This window comes from Neophocaena asiaeorientalis, unplaced genomic scaffold (assembly GCF_003031525.2).
Source record: "Neophocaena asiaeorientalis asiaeorientalis breed wild unplaced genomic scaffold, Neophocaena_asiaeorientalis_V1.1 scaffold59, whole genome shotgun sequence".
NCBI classification, from domain to species: Eukaryota; Metazoa; Chordata; class Mammalia; order Artiodactyla; family Phocoenidae; genus Neophocaena; species Neophocaena asiaeorientalis.
In genome coordinates this window covers 18,406,618-18,428,337 of record NW_020174268.1, presented here as the reverse complement: position 1 = coordinate 18,428,337, position 21,720 = coordinate 18,406,618, and the positions used below count along the sequence as shown (strand labels likewise).

The window sequence follows — 21,720 nt, the reverse complement described above, 5'->3', positions numbered from 1 at the left end:
GTTCAGTTGTGCCCGGGCTCCTAGCTAGAAGCTGTGTTCCTAACCTCGGCTCGCAGCTACGTCGGGGGTGGAGAGAAGCCCTAGGTAGGGACGGGTCCAGGACGTGACGCCTCGCTTCTGGAACGTGCTCCCGGCACGGCTGGGCCCCAGGGGGCTAGGCAGGGGCGACCCTGGAGTAAGGAGAGTCCCCTGCATCTCCCAGGACAGGGGCTCTGGTTTTTTTGGTGGGGGGGGGCTCACATTTCGGGCGTGGCGTACTCCGGGGCCCGCATCCTCATGCCGTCCTTCAGGCGGCTGCAGAAGTCCTCATCCATCTGCACGCCCGGGTACGGGGACCCACCTGTACCGGAACACAGGGCACGTTATGGCCTCAGGGCACAAAACGCCCCGGGGGGCAATTCCGTGTCTCTTTCCTCCCTTCCAGGTGAGGGCTGGGTAGTGAACTCCTGGTGATGGGAACGGACCTCAGCGCACAGCGCAAGCCCCAGGGCAGCTCAGCGGATCCTTGCTGGCGACAGGCTTGGCTGTTTGGCGCCCTGGTGCTGGATGTCAGATGCCCGCAGGCCGTTCCCATGGCTGCTCTGGTCTGTTGGGTCAGGAGAAAGGGTGGCACCTGAGGGGTCCCTCCCCTCTCCCTACAAGGAACCTTAGAGAAAGCCCAGCATTTAGAGACTCCTTCCTTGAGTTAACGAGCTGCTTTTTAAAAAGCCAGTGGACTCGGGAGGCGGTCACTGGTGGCTCGCTCACAGCTCGCTGAGAACGACTTTAACTCACTACTCTCGTGTAAGGTTCGCACAGCACTGGGGGACCGGTTGCCGTGAGGGGCCCGAGGGAAGGGGGCCAGGAACTGCGGGACTGGGCTGGCTGCTGTGGGGGCGGGGCTTGCAGGGGGCCCAGAGGAGCCGGGACTTTGCCTTTTGCCAGTTTTTCTGGGCAGGATCGCAGGTAAACGTCCCTCTTAGAGGGACTGGTGGCTGAGGTAGGGCTCGGGGGTAGCAGGCCTTCGCGATCTGCCCTGTTCCAGACCTCGAACCTAGTGTGTCTCAGCATTTGTTTGTCTGTACTTTCGAGTGACTGCTGTCAGGAGGAAGCAGCTGGGCGGCGTGCAGCACTGGCCCTGTGTCACCGCGGGGCCACTGTGGCCGCCAAGCTGCTTTCAAAGACTGGAAGCAGCAGGTGCCTGTCATCGAAAGCAGGGGAATGTTTTTCACACATTACAGGAAACCAGGGATGTTACTGGGTGACTTTTTATTTGCTCTGCAAGGCAAGTTTCTGGCAAAGTCCGAAAGACTCTTGGCTAGACCCAGCGTTTGGGAGGCCTCGGAGCATCGGTGCATGTCTGCGAGCAGACTGGGGCTCCGGGCGCATCTGTGTGCTTGGGCGCCTTGGACGAGGCTTCCAGCCACCGCAGTGGGTGCTGGTGGAAGCAGGGTAGATACAACCAGCGTTCCTGCCGCTCATTCTGCGTAAACCAGTGTCTGGGGCTGGCTGTGCTGACATCAGAGGCACGGGTTGAGCTGTGTTCGTTGGGTCTTTCCTGGGAAATTCTGCGGGGAGGGGGGGACGCGGGGAGGGAAGAGGAATGGGTGTTTGAGGAATTAGAAGAAGGGGGCCGAGGACAGGGAAGGAGTAGCCAGGCTGGCTGAAGACAAGCCTGACTGCGGATCTTACTCTGGTCAGACCTCGTTCACGGCCCTACGAACGTCTTTGCGGTGCAGGCACACGTGCACACACCCCTCGCCTGGGCCTACGTGGGTGTTAGATGCTGATCTGCCCGCGGACACTCGGCAGAGGGGCGGGCGTTCGGTTCTGGCCTGTCTGCTCTCATCCTGCCCCCAGGCTTACCTAAGGAGAAGATTTCCCACAGCAGTACTCCGTAAGACCACACGTCGCTCTTGGTGCTGTAGCTTTTGTCAAAGATGGATTCGGGAGCCATCCACTTGAGAGGAAGTCGAGTCTAGAAAAGGGCAAGGGGACCTTGAGCAGGAGAACGTGACAGCAAAGCACATCCACCCCATGTGCCCACGGGGTCACCTCCCAGGTAACATCTGGCCTGTAAGTCATTTCCTAGAGCAGCGATGGTTTCCCAGCATGGAGGAAACTCATAACATGCAGTGTTACGCTGAAAGAGGGAGAGTTGTGTGCTACGCCAATTCCTGTGATGGCAACAGTTGTTCAGTGAGCCCTTCCTACGAGCACAGCATGTCCTGACTCTAAGAAATCCTTCTCCCCACAAGAGCTCACACTCTACAGAGACCTGGGAAAGAGTGATCTGAAGTAGAAGGCATCCTGAAACTCGATAATTTCCTGGAATTTTTCTTAAGGATTTCGAAAGGCATTCCTATTAAAAAAAAAAAAAAAGATTTAAAAAGTCATTGAATGGGGGGAGTTGGCAAAGGCACCAGAAAGAAGGAAGTTGATAGTTGATGGACGGTATTCAGGACGCCATGTGGCTGGTTTTCAAGCAGGAACTCCAGTGAGTTAGGCCCGGCCACTTCAGAGGGATGGGGATTGACAGGGAGCCTGGGATAGTGGAGAGACAAAGAGAAAAAGAGGGGGGAGGGCCAGGGAGAGGCTGAAAGAGACACGGATGGACACAAAAGAAGCACAGACTGACACATGGGTAGATGCCATCTTTGCAAATCGGGGCTCTCAAGGAAAGCTTGTTGTTTTCCTTTTATAAAAAGAAACAGTGGGGCTGGGCTTCCCTGGTGGCACAGTGGTTAAGAATCCGCCTGCCAATGCAGGGGACGTGGGTTTGAGCCCTGGTCCGGGAAGATCCCACATGCCATGGAGCAGCTAAGCCCATGCGCCACAACTACTGAGCCTGCGCTCTAGAGCCCGCGAGCCACAACTACTGACCCCGTGTGCATGCCTAGAGCCAGTGCTCTGCAACAAGAGAAGCCACCGCAATGAGAAGCCCATGTACTGCAACGAAGAGCAGCCCCTGCTCGTCGCAGCTAGAGAAAGCCCGCGTGCGGCAATAAAGACCCAACGCAGCCAAAAACTAAATAAATAAATGAAAGAAACAGTGGGGGACTTCCATGGTGGTCCAGCAGTTAAGACACTGTGTTTTTAGCGCAGGGGGTGAAGGTTCGATCCCTGGCCAGGGAACTAAGATCCCACATGCCTCTCAGTGCGGCCAGGAAAAAAAAAAAGAAAAAAGGGAAAAAAACTGTGGAGAAGTGGTTCTCAAAGTATAGTCCTGGGACCAGCTGAGGTACATTCTCAGGCTCTACCCAAGACTTTCAGTTAAACAGGCTCTCCAGGTGATGTGTGTGCTCGCTCAAGTTTGAGAACCGCGACTGTGGAGTAGTCATCAGAGCCCAGACACAGACTTAATTAAGGCTTCAGGGTAAAGGCCAGAGAAGAGGGGGCACAGGAGGTCACCCGCAAAAGCAAAAATAACACTATGTTCAGAAACAGGCGGGGAGGAGAGGCCCGTGTGAGCTGGCAGCGATGCTGGGTCTGAAGGCAAACCCGGGAGGGACGCGATTTCCTCCCCGGCAAGGTCATCCTGACGCCTGCCCCGCCCTTCCTGAGATGTGTACACCTGCTGAATCCATCACCCGGGTTTATTTGAGGGGAAGAGTCCAGGCTGTTCTTTCCAGCGGGGCAAAGGGGAGGGGACGCTGTGGTCCCCGCAGGGCCCACTGAACAGCGCTCCGGGGCCCAAAGGACAGGAGCCGAGCAGGGACAGGGGAAGGACAGGAGGAGGGGACCGTGGCCTCCCGGAGCCCCGTGCGAGGGCTCTCGGGTCCACGGAAAGCGCGTGCTGGTTTTCAGCGACCTCTGCCGAGGGCTTTGGTCTGTGGTTTGGAAATGATAGGGCCTAAATGAGCCCAAGAAACGTCCAACTGACTTACATCTCCTTTTCTGACGTAATCGGGGTTCTTATAAATATCCCGGGCAAGGCCAAAATCGCAAATCTTCACCACGTTGTTCTCAGACAGCAGTATATTTCGTGCTGCCAGGTCCCGATGAATGCACTAGAATAAGACAGTGGCATGATCAGTGCATGTCCTCGATCTCATCGGCTGATTTCCTGAGCCTTCTCAGTGTTCTCCTTCTGAACTCGGGGATCCATTTCGCACGCTTCCTTGACGTGAAGGGAGCGGCTCCCGATGCATGTGGCGTCGCCCCAAACGTGAAGCACTTCTCTACCAGTGCAGACCCCCGGAGGCGCCCAAGTCAAGAAAGGCCCCGAATCCCCTTTGCTACTGTGTTGCAGGACAGCATTGGGGAAACAGCTGGCCATCGGGTTCTCCCAGGGAGCACAACTTCCCCAAAACCTCTTATCCTGAGCTGCTGAGATCAGATCACGATCTAGCTGGAGTTTCCTGGGAGGACCCCACTGGGATGTGTTAATAGATGCCCTCCCGTGGAGTCGTGTACTCTGAGAGTCTGGCCAGCTCTGAAAACACGCCAGAGGACGTTGTGGAGCACAGGTGCCAGGTTCATCTAGTCTGAAACCCAGCGAGCTTTTCCCCTGGAATTAAGTTCTACCTGCTGGTACCCAAGAGTCACTGTTCTCAGACTTCCTCACTCATATCAGGATAAATTAGGTCGTGTGTTGTGAAGTTCACTCTGCATTTAAGGACACACGTACAAGCAGATACGAGGAAAAGTGGATTTATAGCACAGGTGTGTGTTTGCCCATGTGAACATCCACACGACCAGGCCTGGTGAAGAAGCAAAAGAGTAAAGAGTGAGGCTGACCTTTCTGGAAGACAAAAACTCCATGCCTCTGGCCACTTGAAAACTGTAAGAAATCAGATCTTCCATAGTGATGGGCTGCTTGTAGAAATCGTCAGAATCTGGAAAGCATTAAAACCGTAACTGTTTGTAATGGCTCTTGTTATGCCACCAAATCCCAGTTTATTGGAACAATGTTAGCAAAACACGAAACAAACCAACAAGTAGATCAGAGTTCATTTTCGAGAGCATTTTTGAGTTTCAACGTGAATATCCGAGATTTTTCCAGGCCTCTAGCCCATTTTGCCCAAGCATGGGGGGCAGGGGATGATCCATTAAGACAGAAAGGCCGGAGGGGAGACAATTGTACAGTTCCCTGTCAAAATTAGTAACTGTAAATAATCTAAATTCAAATCTTATCTCCCCAGGACATTACGCTTCGAGTCTCCCACGGGTGTTTATTAGGGTGATAAATAAGAAAAATATTTCAGAGATGCACGGTATGCTGTAAAAATATCCCAGACTGTAGGACAGGAAGGAATTAATACCTACCCTCCTCTTCCTCGGCATCACTCAGACTTTTATCCTCCTGAAACCCGGAGCTTGCGAAGCTCTCGCTGCTGGTAACACTATCTAGTCTTTGTTTCTCGCCCTGCTCCAGGTCTGGCTCCATTTTCTCTTTCTTAGGCTCCACGTGTAAGGCTGCATCCTTTAACAGACCAAGAAAGACACAGATGAAAGGGACAGAACAGTAACGGGGAGACCAGTCCCTCAAGCTGGCACTCGCCTGCACTAGGAGAATGTCGTCCGACAAAATGGATAGTAAATTAGTAGCCTGGCTTCCCCTGGGGTTGCGGAGTCTCTTCTGCTCTTGGGCTCCCTGACAGCATCTCGGGGAGGATAAAGGAACATCCACAGCAGCTGCTATTAACTGAGAGCTTGCTTGGTGTGAGCCAGTACACTAAGAGTCTTTGGGACATTTTCTCTTTTAATCTTTCCAACAATTTTATGAAGTAGTTCTTGCTTGTAATACACGAGGGAATATGTTCAGAGAAGTCAGGTAATGAAAGTCACATGCAGCTAGTAAACGGCAAAGCTTGAACCCAGGTTCGGCCAACTCCAATCTATGCCCTTGAGCGCTTTTCCATGCCATGCGCCATCTTGTGAAAGATGATAGGGAATGACAGAAAAGGATCGCCAGTCAACTCGGGGCCTTTGTAATCCCTGGGAGGAGTAATAAGAGAAGGCTGCAGTTACCAATTTCTCTGGTTTCCTTGGAGAAGGAGGGAGCATGAACGTTTCCTTGTCTCCCCTGCATTCAGAACAAAGATAGAGTTTGATGCTAACGAAGGTAGAAAAGGCCTTTCACCCTGGACTGGGCCTCTAAGCCCTGGTGTGTATCTGGTTCTTTCATTGACCATGTGATCTTGAACAAAGCACCTTGCTTTTCTGGGTTTCCTTTTTCTCATCGGAAGAGCTCTTGACTCAAGGGGAAGGAGTTGTTGATTCAGGGTGGAACCAGAAAAGATTTTTATCACCTTTTCGTAATTCACCTAATCACCGTGACACTAGAAACAGGACTCCCAGTGGCTTCATGACTCGACCGAGTACCTAGCTCAGTCCTGCTAGATGGCAGTGCCAGACAGGGTCGGAGAGGGACTGGGGTTCAGCGATGTCCCCCGATCCACCCGCCCTTTGGGGCAGGGCTGAGATTCATCAGGCTCCCCATCCTTTCTTGGCTTTTCCTGGAAGTGTCACAAAGTGGGAATGGTCCCTCCACTAGAGGGCGCCGTGGGAGCAAGCAGAGGACAGAGGAGGCTGCTTCAGCCTGACAAACCCTGGAAGCGTGGAGGGTCCCCGGCTCCTGCCCCCCGACGAGAGCCCCTCCTGTGCCGAAGGGGAGTCAGGCCTCAGAGGGAACCCCGACTGCCGTCCAGGTGACCTACCCGAGTGGAGATGGAGATCGTAACTCTTGGTTATTACGTGTCCCCGAGGCAGTTAGACTTGATTCTGCTCAGTTGGGGGACAGACATCGTATTTTCCACAAGACCCTTCCCAGGACAGAAGGCAGCAGCGGAAGGGGGCTGGCAAAGATGCTGGGGTGAAAAGGGCTCGAGTCTTTGGTGTGACTCCAAGGACCGTAACTCAAGACTCCTTCACCCCTTCCTGACTCGCAATCAACGGTATATTTAGTTTTGCTCATTGGTAACCATTTCTGGTAAATGTTGATTTACTGAACTTTTGGGACTCTGACAGGATACAGTGAATTCATTACATATAATATGTAAAGATCCTAGTGAACTTACTTGGAAAATGAAATATCCCATTTCTGTTAAGCCATTTGGTTTTTCCTTTAGGTTCCAAATATGAAATACAGCCGTGTGTTTTCCACGAAAACACTAAGCTCCACCAAGAGGGAGGTGAATCGTTAAATATAGCCACAGAGAAGGAAGCAATCTCTTCAAACAAAGGACGCACGAACCCAAGCGTTCCATCCTGCCCGGGTCCCTGGGGTATTCTTGCTGGATTAGTTCTTCCTGAAGCCAGCCCAGGATTTCAGGACTGAGGAGAATTTGTACTGCTCTCAGCCCAGGGCACCAGGCTCCACTTTTTCTTATGTTTTTTTCCCCTCTTTACCCAGTGCAGTGCATGGAAAAAGCATTGAAGGGGTGGGGGAAGTCAGGAGAGCTGGGTTTTCTCCTCGACTTCACCTCTTGCCTTGTGTGTCCTTAAGGCCAGTCACTTGACTTTTCTGGGCACATCTGTAATGTGAGCGTGTAGGCTAGCTGGTCACAAAGTTCCCTTTCAGCTTCAAGGGTCTCATTATTAGAGGGCATGGTTTAAAATTGGGAAAGTACATTCTTGCGTATATGTTGCCAGTCTGGTAGAAAACCTGTGTCTCTGGTTGGATCAAAGGCTGAGAGAATGGGCCAGCTGTCCGGTGGGTCTTCTTTGTGTGCCCTGTGAGAATCTCACTCGCATGACAGAGATGGGCACCATTCCTGGGTGTCGTATACCTTATCCGTCATACAGATCATACAGATCAGTGGCATTAAGTTAGACTCACCCAGTCTTTCTATCTCGGTGGATCAATGATGATGACGGTAATTAACATTTATGGAGTGATGAACGGAATTTGATTCAACAATTCCGTCAGCTGGGTTCTATTATTATCTCCATTTAATAAATGAGGAAACTGAAACTTAGACTGAGTAACTTGCCCAAGGTCCCAGATTTCTTGAGTGGCAGAGATAGGATTTAAACCCAGGAAGTCTGATCCTGGAGTCTGAGCGCCTAAACCACCATGCTACATGGGTTCATCAGCTACACTGCTGATTACAGGTTAATAATGTCAAATCATCGTCTCGTGGGCTTCTCTAGTCCAGAGAAGGGCACACCATTGGTGAAATAGGTCACATTGGCCAAGGCTTATTAAACTCTCCTTCACTCAGTAATCCCTTTTAAACTCTGTTTGTGTTCAGGACTTGGACCCTTGTGTTCCTTTTATTACATAGCTTTATTTTAGTGGGTAAGGCTGGTTCAGTATGTGTATAGGGGTGACATGGGTGGTGAAGGTGTGGGGAAGTGGGAGAAAAGGTAGTAGGGAGGGAAGAAGATGATTTCTCTGGCCCCATCACTGTTGTTCTATTGTTGACTATAAAGTCAGTTGACTGAGTCCTTAATTTCTCTAATCTAATCAATGGAAACAATTATGCTTGCCATCATCTTTTAAGAAATGAGTGACTAAGTGATTTGTGCATGTCTGAGTATCTGTGGAGAGAGAAAGAGACAGAGAGAGACACTTATCAGGATGCTTTGATATTTAGGTAGATGGCTAGTGAATTTTAATCTCTAATTATCACTGCATACAGTGGGCTCGAATATTCTCTGTGCTCACCCCAAAAAGAGTGTGATATATTAGCGTGGAAAGAAAAAAAACTTTTTAAAGGAAAAAAGCAGAGATTGTGTTTTAAGCTCAGTCATTAATGGTGTCGACTGAAAAAAAATGCACAACGTAAAAGCTGTGAGTTGGGTTTATTCAGTGTCTTTCTGAGGACTGTAGCCCGGGAGCAGCCTCTCAGAGAGCTCTGAGAAACTGCTCTGAAGAGGTAGGGGGCGAGGTCAGCATATACGTGATGTTGGTGAAGAGGGGACGTGCAACCAAGCACACATCTTGGCAGAAGGCTGCCACTAGTTACGCAGAACAGACATCTTAGTTAATGGTTTCGGGGCTTTTCTAAGTATGAGAAGATGCAAGAATCCAGGATCCACACACACACACACACACACACACACACACAAATTTTCTCCTGAAAATATGTAACGATCTGAAGGCCTGTTCTGCTAGTTTTCTCAGAGCACAGAGCGCCTCATTCCTGATCTCCGCCCCTGAACTCCTTTCAGGGTGTGTTAAAGGTCAGCGACTGCAGTGGCTCATGACTCAGTCCTTGCAGAGCTGGATGGATGGCTAGTGACATTCTTTAGTTGGCAATGGAAAAATAGTTTCTCTTTATGCTGCTACAGCCTAAACGGAAACTCACTGCTGTCTTGAAAAACCTCCAACCCCTAAGTTCCTTACCTTGTTGAAAAGGAATAAGGCCCGTTTGCTCTTGAGATAGTTGGAGAGATTTCCGTGTTTGCAGTATTCCACAATCACCATCAGAGGCCCTGCAGCCAAAACAACACATGCTCAGCCACACCAAGCCAGCCAGCCATCTGCCAGCCATCAGTGGGCCTGAGAAACCTCAAACCAACTTGTCTTTATATTAGCGGGGTCTGGGGGATGCAACTTGGGGGTGGGAGAGTTTTTTTGGTTTTGTTTTTCCAACTGGACCAGAGAAGGGGTTTAAAAAAAAAATACAAAAGGAAAAGGAGACAATTGGTGGGGGGTCGGACTGGGGAAGAAGCAGAAAAAAAAAGAATAGGAGGGAAAGAACTGTGGGGAGGGGAGGGGAAGGGCCAAGGTCAGAGCTCTACCTGTAACTGCCAGTCACCCTCTTGGCCCCTTGGCCTCAGGACACTGTCACACCAGCCCATCCCTCCCAGATCCTGTCTGGCCTGACCCCCACAGCTGCATGGCCACCTGGGGATGTCTGCACGGAGGTTGCCCCAGGGCTTGTAAGGTCTAAAGCAGGAATCGGCAAACTCATAAAGAAAGAGACAGAGACGGTAACTGTTTTAGGCTTGTAGGCCACACAACTACTCAGCTCTCTGCCTTTGTAACCGGAAAGCACCTGTAGACGACAGTACAACCAAATGAGTGACCGCACTCCAATCCAACTTTAGGAACGCACAAATTCGAGTTGCATGGCGTTTTCCCATGTCACAAAATATTCCCCCCCCCACCCCGCCCCAACTACTAAAAACGGTCAAAGTAAGCTCCCAGGCTGACCGGCCATCGTTTGGCGACCCCTAGTCAAAAGAGGAAAGAGGGTTGGACACTGCAGGTCCCCTGGGCTCCCCGAAGGCGCCATCCCCACTGCTCAGCCGCTGGGCTCTAGGCCCACAGGGGAAGAACAACTTCCGGTTCTGGGTCAAAGCGGAAGTGGCCCCAGAGAGGCTTCTGCACGTGGGCCCTGTCCTGGGGCCTGCTGGGAGTACTAAAGGCACCCCAGGGGAGGATGGAAAGGTGTGCGAGTCCTCAGTCATAATATACCCTGTCCCTGCACTTGGCCCTGTGGGTAAGGCCTGTCTGAAGGCCGTGTCCCCACCCCACCTCCTCCTGGGATCCTGCCAGGAGTGATTCTTTCCTCTGGATGAAGCTTCAAGGGATGCTAACCTTCTGTGCATTTACCTTGGCTCCGGCCATACTCCTCCCAAGTCATCCTGGGAAAAACGCCCTGCACTTGACCTCGAGCCTGCGGAAGGAGGTCTCAAAGGGAGTCCTTCTGTTCAGAACCTTTAAGCTAAGTATCCAGGGAAGGCACTTCCAGGATGGGAGCACCTTCCATCAACGGACAGGCTGCTTCCTCTGGACTATTACCAGGCCGTGTGCCAGGAGGTGGGGGAGAAGGGCTGCGGGACAGGGAGCTCGCCCAGGCCGTGTGAACCGGGACAGGGGCAGGCCCTCCCTTCCCCTTTACCTCCTTGCTTGGTGCAGGCTCCCAGCAGGTTGACGACATTCAGGTGGTGGCCGATGTGGGTCAAGATCTTGAGCTCGGTCATCAGAGCCTTGTACTCACTGGCCGTGGCCCCCTCTGTGTGAGGATCAAAGGGAGAATCAAGGCAACGGGACAATGGGGCTCTTTCCTCTGGCGCGGCCCTCCTGCCCTCTGTGTTTGGCAGTGCTCAGCCCTTACTGCACTGGCTTCCCCACAGTCTGCAGAAGGGCCAGCCTCCAGCCTGTATTCACTCCTCCCACCCTCTTGAGCCAGAAGGGTCTTGGTTACAGTGAGGCGTAGAGCGGTGGTGGGGTTAGTCACTGGACGTTTCCCTTGGTGGACCTCGTCCTGTTCAGTAACATGCTGACTCGGAGCTGGGCACCTGGGGAGAGCGCCTTCCAAAGGCTTCCTTGCATCAGAAGCAGGCCCAGCGAGAACTTTCCAGGCGGGGGATGATCCCACACCTCACCTCTTTTTCTCACTTCCCCCGCTTTGAGAAGTTACAAAGGGGCCTGCAAGGGCAGAATGGCCACTTCTGTAAACATCTTTGCCATGTGTTATTTTCTCTCTATAACCTTTTCCTCTCCCGAGTCTGCAGGGTTATCTCAAGTCACGAGGATCCATAAGCATCTGAATTCAGCTTCTTTCTCAGAGATAAACAGTGTCAATCTAAGAATCAGCGGAGTCTAAAGCCTAAATTAAGTTTGCCTTGTCTGTTTGTTCTTATTGGTTAACTTCTAAGGCATTTTAAAGTTTTTAATTATGTTTACAAGTAAAAAAAAAAGTCATATAAGCTTGCTGTAAACATATTTCAACAATAGGTTTATAGAGTGAAAAGTGAAAGCCCCCCCAACTCACCTTTTTAGCAGTAACCACTGTTCATCATTTGGAGTTTCAGAGCTTTTTCTATGCATTGATAAATATATGTACCCAATCAAAGGTCTTTTTCGTTTACATAAATGGGATCATATATAAAAATATAAAAGCAAACTTGATATATATAATTTGCTTTTCCCCCCTTTTAAATGTCATAGACTTTCCCCATTCTTTTAAATTGATTAATGGCATCCCTGACATTTAGACTGTCTACAGTTTTGTTTTGTTTTTGTTTTTGCCATTACAAATATGCTGGAATAAACAGCCTGTGATCTTTGTACCCCTGTGCAAGTATTTCTGCAGGACAGTCCTGGAAATGGGTCGTGCATTTCACACTGCATCTGTGCGTGTGAAGGATGTGCGTTTCACATTGTGGTAGATACCAACGTGGTATTTCATAAGCACAAATCATTTTTTAATAATAACGAGATAAACTCTAGAAGCCTCCCAGTGGGATTGGGATTGGCTCACAGTAGATGCTCAACAAATATTTGTTAGACAAATAAACAGCACGATTACTCTTCTCATTTCAGACATGGGCTTAAGGCCCAAAAAGGTTAAAGGTTTTGCTCAAGGGCACTTTGAAAGAGCTTCTGACTCATGGCCTTTGTTTGACATTCTGCCTTTCCAGTTTCTCCTAGAAACAGATGGCCAACCAGTTTAAACAAGAAAGCTTGAATGAAAATAGTTTTTTAGGAATGTTACATAGTGGGTGATTTGGCAGTCTTTTCCAATCAAGGCTGATGGCTTAAAAAAAAAAAAAGATAAGCATTTATACAGATACTACACACCCTATTTCTGTATTGCATAGAACATATTCTCTGGCCCGTTAAAAAAATAAAATTGCCAGTCAGAATGTCCCCCTCAAATTCATCCCTCCACGCGTTGATGCCCCTTTAGCCACAGTAGACAAGCATGGGCAGCCGACTTGCCTCTCCTAGAGATGGTGTGTCGTAGTAAGCAGGGAGACAAAACTAGCTGAGGAAAACAGATGCTTCCAGGTTTAGTTTCAACTTATCTCAAGGCTGGATATACTAGCTTGCCTCCAGAACCCAGGCCAGGACCATTTTCAGGATTTTGGAGCAACGGATCATTTCTAGGAGGCTGTGCCTCTGCAGCCCTTCTGTAGCACTGAGGTGTGTTTGTGTGTGGGTGGGTGGGGAGAGCCTGGCACCCAAACCCTTGGTTTTGCACTGCTGAGCTGTGTGGCCTTGCAGAGGCTGTTTAACCTTTCTGGGCCATGTTTCTTCATCTGCAAGTTGGGATAATAATATCTACCTCACAAAGGCTGTAGAGAGAAAAATAAGAAAAGTGGCAACTTCATGTGGTTCAAGCTACTAAAGTAAAGTACCTAGTCTGGTGCTTTCTCACATGGAAGACACATTGATGCCTCTTCTCTTTAGAATCTGGGTGGGCGTGGGGTATGGGGGGTGCTGGACTACAGGTATTCTCACAGAGATGTCCACCATCATCTGGGTAGTTCACCTTGAACAAGGCCTGCTTTGTGGATGCAAAGCTCTTTCCCTGGCTGCTTTCAGAGTAGAACTGTCAGGTTCGTTGCAGAGTTTTATCAGAGCCTTCACTCAACAGCCTTTTGAAGTGGAAAAATATTATTACATGGGACTTTTTACAATGATGGTGTCACTGCTGGATGAAAACGAAGGCTTTGAAGTCTCCCTCAGCCCACGGGCCTTTCTGCTGGAACCTTTGCCAGCTACCTGCTTGGCTGGCCGCATAGCCTTCTATGCCTCAAAATCCCCTGGCAATATCTTAGAGACTTTGGAAAGCTGAAAATTGCCCTTTGGGTTTTCAGTCCTGTTTCTTTTTGGTTTGGGAAGCTTAAAACGCATTGAAGTAACATGACAATTTCATCACAGTGAAGTATTTTCTGTGCTTTAAAGGACCTATGAGTCTTGGAGATGTTTGGTTGACGTGACTTTCAGTGACGTTTCATTTTCACTCTGTCTTAGGGGACGGGTCGTAAGTCACCGTGTGCTTCGTCTCTACCTCCCAGTGCCTCACAGGGTGATAGATAGTATCTTCAACATAGGAAGACAGGTTGTTGTTTTCGGGTTTGTTTTGTTTTTATTTCTAAAGAGGAAATGTTTAATGGGTGGGACCTGACGCTATAAAACAGCTTGAAGTTCTGATCAATTCAACTGTTCTAGCTTTATATTCTTACTTTATAGTGAGGTTCAGCCCCAGCTAAGCCTTTGAGATTTATGACGTACAGCTAAGTTGCCATCATAACGCCATAAATGGATCATCCCCAAATTTTGTACCTGTGGTTCCTGTGGGCTTGAGTCCCTGGTACTCTAGAAAAATCTGAGATGTGGTAGGAGAAAGATCTCTGAGGAGACGGAAATCATTTTCCCATGGATAACGCTGAACTGTTTCCTTTCCAAGGTTTATTCTGAGCTCCTGCTGGTCTCATCTAAAGCCCCGGAGGTCAAGGGGCTTCCAGCAGAAGCAAGTTTTGTGGCCAGAGCAGACATGGCTTCTGTCTGTTCCTAGGCTACACCCAACTTGGGCCAGCATTTAGGGAACGTAATGGGTGAGCTGAAAGCCAAACTTACACCATCCATACCTTTCAGCATCTTTACAGCCACCGTCCGGCAGGTAGGTGATTTCTTAATGCCAAATGCAGATGCTTGGACCACTTTTCCAAAAGCCCCTCTTCCAAGTGATTTGCCTACAATGAAAAGAAGACGTTGGTTTGTTTGCCAAGCCAGCAGGGTGAGTTTAAGTCTTTTTTCAGGAAGAAAGGGCCTTTTCCCTGTGTGTGTATGTGCGGCATGTAGCTCTGAATGGAATCTCCAATGAACTGACCCCAAAAGGGTCAGGACACATTTCTGGGGTATCTTCCTTTCAACTCTTTATTGTGCTTCTGTGCTGCCCTCATCCTTCACAGCTAGGCTAGGCCCCTAGAAGGCATCTGGTGCAGGTGGATGGCCAGTTTCCTCTTTTACAGAGTCCTTCTTGTGGGGAGAGGCTACCACATCCTGAGTGGTCTTTTCCATTGTTTACTAACGTTACTACCACAAAAATTTCCCTATGTTTAACCTAAGCCCCTTTTCTTGCCACTTAAGCTTACTTCTTCTGATCTGTTTTCAGCAAAGGGAGGAAATTGAGAAGGGAGGTTACTGCTGTTACAATGATGCTCCAGAGCTACCAAAAAATAATTAAGTCGTTTCTCAGACCTCCTCGCCAGGCAAGATATTCCCAGTATTTCCAACGGGTCTTTACATGACGATTATAAATCTTCATGGTTCCAAACATGGGCCTAGTAGTTTGTTTCAGCCACAGAGAGGTGGTTGCCAGATGCAGTGACAAAGTGAGGTCTCATTCACGGTACCCGGTACGTTATGTCGTAATGACTGTTAAACACTTTTTTTTTTTTCTCACCCTTGAATGAGACGAACTTCACTCAAAGGGGCAATGACCATGTCTGAATCTTCCCAGAACTTGGCCTGGTGCCTGGTGCACCTGGGTCCCCTGTGTATTAGTGCAGAATGAAGAGTCGCATCTGGGAATTTGTGAGACGCTGACAGCAAGTCTCATGCAGTCCTGGGTGGCCAGGGGGGCCCCCGTGAGTTGCACACCTGAACGGTGCAGAGATGAGGAGGGACCACCCCTGCCCCCAGAACACCTCTGCCACCTTTTCTATCAGGGCTTCCTTCTGCCCCACCAGGAACCAGGTTGCTGGGTACAACTTAGAGGAACTGTGCACTCAAGCATGATACGGCAGAAGAAAGGGTGAGCCTGAGAAGTCGCCTTTTTTTTGGTTCTTCTGGCGGCAGGTGTGGGGGTGGGGGGTGTTGGAAAGCCAACAGAATGCCTCTGGTCAAAAGTCAGTCCTGGTAGGGGGAGTGTTACTTCCACACACAGCCTCCAGTTCCAGCCAAGTCCTCATGCTGAGACTGTTCTGATAATGTGCCTCCAGTGAGCTGACCTTCCCTCCCTCCTCCTTTCCTAGCTTCTTCATACGCCAGTCCCTTCCCCCAAAGGACACGATTTGTTGTGTTTTAAGATTCCTAGAAAACTGGTAACGAAGCTTTCCTGCTTCCTCACGCTCTTAGAAGCTCTGTACTTTTATGTGCAACTCCCGCCCACCACCCACCCGAGGTCACGTCCAGTGAGGAGGTGGAGAGAGCTCCGTCCCCAGTGACATCAGCAGCGTCTCCCCGCCTGGGTCTCACGGGGACACGCTCTGCGTTAGGAGGAGACACTGGTGAAACGACACGCTTCCCCTGGTCAAATGTGCACCTGTCGTGGCTGATCAGGTCATCCTCCCAGAGCATGCTCCATGGACAGGGATAGAGTCTCTGCTCCCTTCTTCAGATAAAAGCATCCAAGAAATAGCAAAGTCGGGAGTTCTCGTTTAAATAAAAGAGCCTCCGGTGAACCCCGAAATCACGTATGGAAAGAAGACTGGCAGATACCTCCTCCAGATTGTAAACGTAGGCGCACTTTGGTTAGAGGCTTATCCCTTGCTTTTGTAGGGTAAAAGAACACCTTTTCTTCTGCACTGCCTTCTACCATCTAATATGAAGTGTCCTGAGTCTGAGACAGATGAAGAGCATCTCTGTGTTGGGACAGCTCTCCACAGGGTCCACAGACCCCTGCTCACTTGGGGCAGGCGACATCCTTTTCCTTTCCACAGCTTCAGCCCCCGTGCATTCCCTTCTTAGCCATCACACAAAACACTTTATTTTGACAAGCGTTTGGGGAGTTTGCTTTGACCAGTGAGAAGGCGCTCGTACTCACTAGACTTCCCTGTCTTTTCATTTATTCTCTTGGAAGCTGACTGCCGCCTCGAGCACGGCCTGAAGCTATCACGGGCTCTTTAATCATCTGGCTGTACAGTTGCGATCCTTTGGCAGATCTGCAGTTCCAGGGTCAGGGGAGCCCCGTCACACCGGACTCCATCTTGCCTGATCCTTCCTTTCCCTTAAAATCCTCCTTGGTGTCACCTAAATGCCACTGACTTGGAAAAGTGCTAGGTCATGGTCATACCACGAGAGGATACTGGAATCTCCTCCGAGAGTGACTGGCCAGGGTCCCTGGGACACGGTGGGGAGAGTGCAGGGGAGCCCGGGGCTGAGACCCTCTTGGGCATCCAGGGCTCACCTTACACTAGGCAGCACCATCCACTTGCCACACTCCACACTCCACGTGTGCTTTCCCATGTTAGGTAATCCTGACTTTACTTTCCAACGGGAAGATGCTGTCAGGCATTATCCCAACTTCTGGGATAAATGCACAGAAGTGGAATTCTCGCCCAGGTTGAGTGAGGCATCTCTAACAAAACAGGGTTTTTTTTCGTTCTGGGTTTCAGGAACTTCAATGGTAGCAACACCTTTGACCCAAACTCTCACTCTGTCTATCGGGTGCTATCAGTTCGGACTTCTGTCACCAGGGCTGCGAGTCGTAACCCAGAGTACACTCAGCTGAAATCAGAAGCCGTTTGGTCTGTGTATTTCTCTACATCTCTAACCCACTGTAACTGCCCATCAAGCCAGCTTTTCCTCTGCATCCATCCAGACATAATTTTGGTTACTTTCAGTTGCCAGACGTTACTTCAGATTACTTTCTGTCGTTTTTTTTTTTTTTTTTTGCGGTACGCGGGCCTCTCCCTGTTGTGGCCTCTCCCGTTGCGGAGCACAGGCTCCGGACGCGCAGGCTCAGCGGCCACGGCTCACGGGCCCAGCCGCTCCGCGGCACGTGGGATCTTCCCAGACCGGGGCACGAACCCGCGTCCCCTGCATCGGCAGGCGGCCTCTCAACCACTGCGCCACCGGGGAAGCCCGTGTATTTGTTTTTTAAGCCAAATAAATCTCCTCTGGCCCTTGCAGCCACTCTGCATTGAAAGGCAGAGTTAGCTGATTTGACCCACTTACCCTCATCTGTCAAAGACACTCACACGTACATTAGCCGAATCACAGCATCTGGCAGCCCCGGGAGGGAAAAGAACCAAAAGATCTTCAAGGAGACTCTTCTGAAATGGGATTCTCTAAACTCACAGAGCCCCGGGGGAATTCTGCTGGAAGGCTTAGCATTCTCCCTTGATGTGCTGTCAAGATCACAGTGGTACCAGGCCAAGGAATGAAGAAATGGGACAGAAAGCTTGTGTTTCCTATACAGAAAGACGCATGTCTGCTGGTGACTAATAACTCTGGAAAGCAGTGTGGCCTGAGAATGGCTTACGGTTGTGGGAAAACTATCCCGTGTTCCCTGCCAAGGTCACTGGCGGGGTGGGCTGGGCCAGCTGCCATGTAAGTTAGACTTGCAGAAGGAACTCATCTAGGGTGCCACCTGCCCCGAACGACTCTAAATTTAGTTGATTTTTTTTCCCGCCCCATCAGCAGCCATTGCTGGCTTTCGCCTGTCTCTCCGGCCTTTTACTGATTCCTAATTTCCTTCCCCAAGCCAAACAGCAGGCACTCTTGGGGCCAAGTCTTCTTTCTCATGCAGGGAGAAATGTAAGTGGAATCATTTCAAGGCCCAAGAGAACAACCAGAAAAGCCATTTCTCCCTCTCTGTCCCCTCACACCCCTACCCCACTATAGTCTGCATGTGGAGGAGGGGGGGCGTGCGAGTGAATTGGAACAACGGGCTCTTCGGGCAACAAGCTCCACTGGCTCCATGATCTCTTTTCTTAGTTCCGAATATTAATGATTCTGGCACACACAGGGGAGAGTGGAAAACTTTCAGAAGCCACCATCCAGATGTCTGGGCAAGAGTATCTGAGGCTCCTGTTGTTTTGTAGCACCGTGGGCTGGAGGTTAAGTTGCATTGTGCCGTCTGAGCTGGAGGAGATCGGGGGTAAGCTGGAGAGAAAGCACGTTGGCCCGGTGTTTAGAGCGTCCCCGTTACCTAGGAAGCAGCAATCCTCCCTCTTCATAAATGACACGTCAGTGACACCCGTGTGGACATTTCAAACACCCGGGGAAATTCAAAGCGTGTAATTTATAGGTTCAAAGCATGTAATTTATAGGTTCAAAGCATGTAATTTATAGGTTCGTGCCCAGGGGCTTTTGATCCTCAGCCTTGCAGAGCACCAGCCCTTTCACCATATGTTTGGTTTTACTGCATCTCCTCATCCTGAATTGTGTTCTACGTCACCAGTTTCTCATCCACAAAAATTTCATTAGTTAAGAGTGTCTGTACTTGTCAGACTCTGCTGGAACTAAGCTCTCCCCTTCTCCTCCACTTAACGGCTTTTACAGCTGTGTCCTTGTCCCTTTGAGGGGACAGACTCAAACGCCTTTGCATCCCCAGCACCTAGACAAGCATCTGCTGCTCGGCGAAGGTGCTTAAAAATCGTTGAAAGAATTAACAGGTGCTGCCTTGTCCCCTGGACCTTCTGTCTTAGGATTCTAGAGACTTCTTTATCTCTGTGTCCATCTCCCTTGCTGGTTTGTGAGCAGCTGGAGGGTAGAATCCCGAGTCTAGTCGACTTCTGCGTCCCTCAAAGCGCAGTGCTTTGCAAGTAGTAGGTGCTCGGTTATGGGTTTAGGAATCTGTGGAACAAATACGTTACCCAGTTTAAGTCTCTCCCGGGCAAACTCCCACTTGCTGGCATCGTAAGGGAGCCGTTCGCACTGCTCATCCAGGGGAACTTCATCTGGGTCCACGATAATCGATAGGTAGTCAGTTTTCATCTCGGAAGAAGACTGAGAAATAGATCTCAAAGTCACCAAGAAGGAAACAACTTTAAAATCCCAGATATTCAAGAGACCACACTTGGCAACATCGCCTGCTATTTTGGTTCGTAGGGTTGAAACCACGTGGTGGGGAACGGGAAGGACCCTCTGCGTACACACAGACGCGTCACACGTGAGCGTGCAATTTTCATCAAGCAACCCCTTACTATTCCCACAATGCATTTCTGCGGCACCCGCTCCACCGTCCTGTCTGAGACCAAATGCGCTCAGGTCCTGCTGTGATCCCATTGCTTGTTCTTAAACAAGCAATAGTCCTCTGAAAAAAATGCAAGGCATTTTAATAAAATCATTCCAAACTGTGACTAAAAATAACTTTCCATGACCATTCTCCACATGCAGGAGTACACACGACAGATGAGTCAACAGCGGGCTCCATGACTGTGGCTTTTCTACATTTGCAAGAGAGGCCAGAGGTGGCAAAGTAAACCCAGGATCCCTGGGATGGTTGAGAGGCACATTTCACGTGAAGTGTTTAAATATACTCAGAAGGCCTGGCCCCTTAGTTTCTGCAGCAACCTGAGAAGACTGTAGTGAGATTAGTACAAGATTTTCCTGGAGGAGTTTAAGAAAAAAAAAGGGTTCTGAGCTCAGCACTTAATGAACACTGAAAAGTCAGCACTTCTGACATAAAGGAATCCACCAACGAGTAGGCTACACAAGTTTCCTGGTGACCAAAATGTTGTGAGTCCCTGTCCAGATGTATTGGATTCATCCAAGCTGTTCCGTTTGCATTTGAGTTACTTATATTAAAATTCGTGTAAAATGCAAGCTTATTCAATATGTTGCAAGTTTATATTTACCATACATTACTGTGACTCAGACGCAGGGAAAAGAGAAAAATAAAAAAAAAGGAAAAATGTACAAAAAGGAACAAAACAGATTTATCCTCAATAAGAAATAGAAGTTGATTATTTCAAAGGCCAAGGGGTGAGACTTACACACGGTCACACTCCAGGTTCTTTTGGCCACTGGTCAAATAAATAAGGTGGCCTCTGCCTTCTAGTGCTTGTTTTATCTTGGTAATGCAAATTAAGCCCAGAAAACACCCTTTATTTCAGATCCTACGTAACTGGTTCTACATTTAGTGTCTTAGGTTCACACTAATGGGTGATGCCCCGTTACTATTAATTCATTGTAGAATTGACGGCATTTCTGTGGGCAGGACAGACGGGAGGTATGTTTGCCTATATATGCTAGGTTTTGATAACTCTTGCCTGGAAGTTATGTACACTTCATTTAAATGAGTTTCAGGCCCTTCCTTTCAGTGCACTTCCCTAAACAGGATCAGAGTTCAGTAGAGAAGATGAAGCTCTCCATCCACCCGATTTCACACCGGCCCGCATTCTTCGGCCCTGACTCACCCCGTTCTGGGCTGTCACAGCTCACCTCATCCATCACTTGCAATCTGTCTCTTTCTCACAAAAATTATCACTAAAATGTGTGACAGATAGCTCAAGGCAGGAAGATTTGCCTGCCACGAAGAGTGGAAAATGGAGAAAGATAGGGGGCACGTTTGTCACGAATTACGATTGCCAGTGGTGTTAGACGGGAGGGCCCCAGCCTGTCAGACGCTCGTGCGAGGCTGTGCGGCTAGAGAGGAATGTAAGTTCCTACGCTAGGGCGCTGGGTGTTCATTAGCGCTCACTGCTGGAAGAGGTTTCAGGACTCAAGCTTTCAGTGTCTGCTGTAGCCACGGCCATGAGAAACGGTCTCCAGTCTTCCAAGAGCGCAGGAAGAGCTGGGGCCCAGCCGGGGACAGCCTGGGTCCTGCAGGAAGTGAGGGAAGGTGGGCAGGGGTGATGGAGGCAAGGCAGCAGGCCATGAAGGCGGTCTTCCCACATGGCACCTGTGGAATCTGCGCTTCATCTCAATAAGGCGGATGAGAGGAAACGCCCAACAAGCCTTCAGGAAGGGCTTTGAGACGAGTTTGAAAGTAGAATCTGGGTTGACAAATATTTATTCCTTCAATTGACGTTAACACCGAGCAGCCTCTAGGTGCTTGGCATGGAAATTGCACCGCCAGGCGCTTCAGAGTCCAGGCTCGGAATCTGACAGCCTGGATTGGAATCGGACCAGCATATAACCTTGGGGAAGGTGCTTAACCTTTTTAAGGCTAGTTTTCTTGTCTCTAAAATAGTGATGATAATGGTACTTATCTCATAGGGTTGCTGTGAATATCAAAGGAAATAGTCCACATAAAGCAAGTACGGCCTGGAGTATAGGAAGTATGAATAAATGTTAGCTTTAGTTGTAACACTGGCCTATGCAAGGTGAGGATAAAAAGAGAAAATACAGGGCTTCCCTGGTGGCGCAGTGGTTAA

The 21,720-nt window shown here is 49.6% G+C and overlaps 1 protein-coding gene across 2 annotated transcripts in view; it reads right to left on the bottom strand.

Annotated features, from left to right (window-relative positions):
- Window positions 1-21,720, bottom strand: part of FLT1 (fms related receptor tyrosine kinase 1) — a 110,454-nt gene that overhangs the window by 15,080 nt on the left and 73,654 nt on the right. For both annotated transcript variants that reach the window (XM_024755448.1, XM_024755447.1), the window contains 9 exons: window positions 19,216-19,348; window positions 14,260-14,364; window positions 10,779-10,892; window positions 9,275-9,363; window positions 5,248-5,404; window positions 4,720-4,817; window positions 3,867-3,989; window positions 1,846-1,957; window positions 241-340 (listed from right to left, as the gene is read on the bottom strand). In XM_024755448.1, the coding sequence (XP_024611216.1) occupies window positions 241-340; window positions 1,846-1,957; window positions 3,867-3,989; window positions 4,720-4,817; window positions 5,248-5,404; window positions 9,275-9,363; window positions 10,779-10,892; window positions 14,260-14,364; window positions 19,216-19,348 (1,031 nt within the window). The remainder of the gene's footprint in view (window positions 1-240; window positions 341-1,845; window positions 1,958-3,866; window positions 3,990-4,719; window positions 4,818-5,247; window positions 5,405-9,274; window positions 9,364-10,778; window positions 10,893-14,259; window positions 14,365-19,215; window positions 19,349-21,720) is intronic.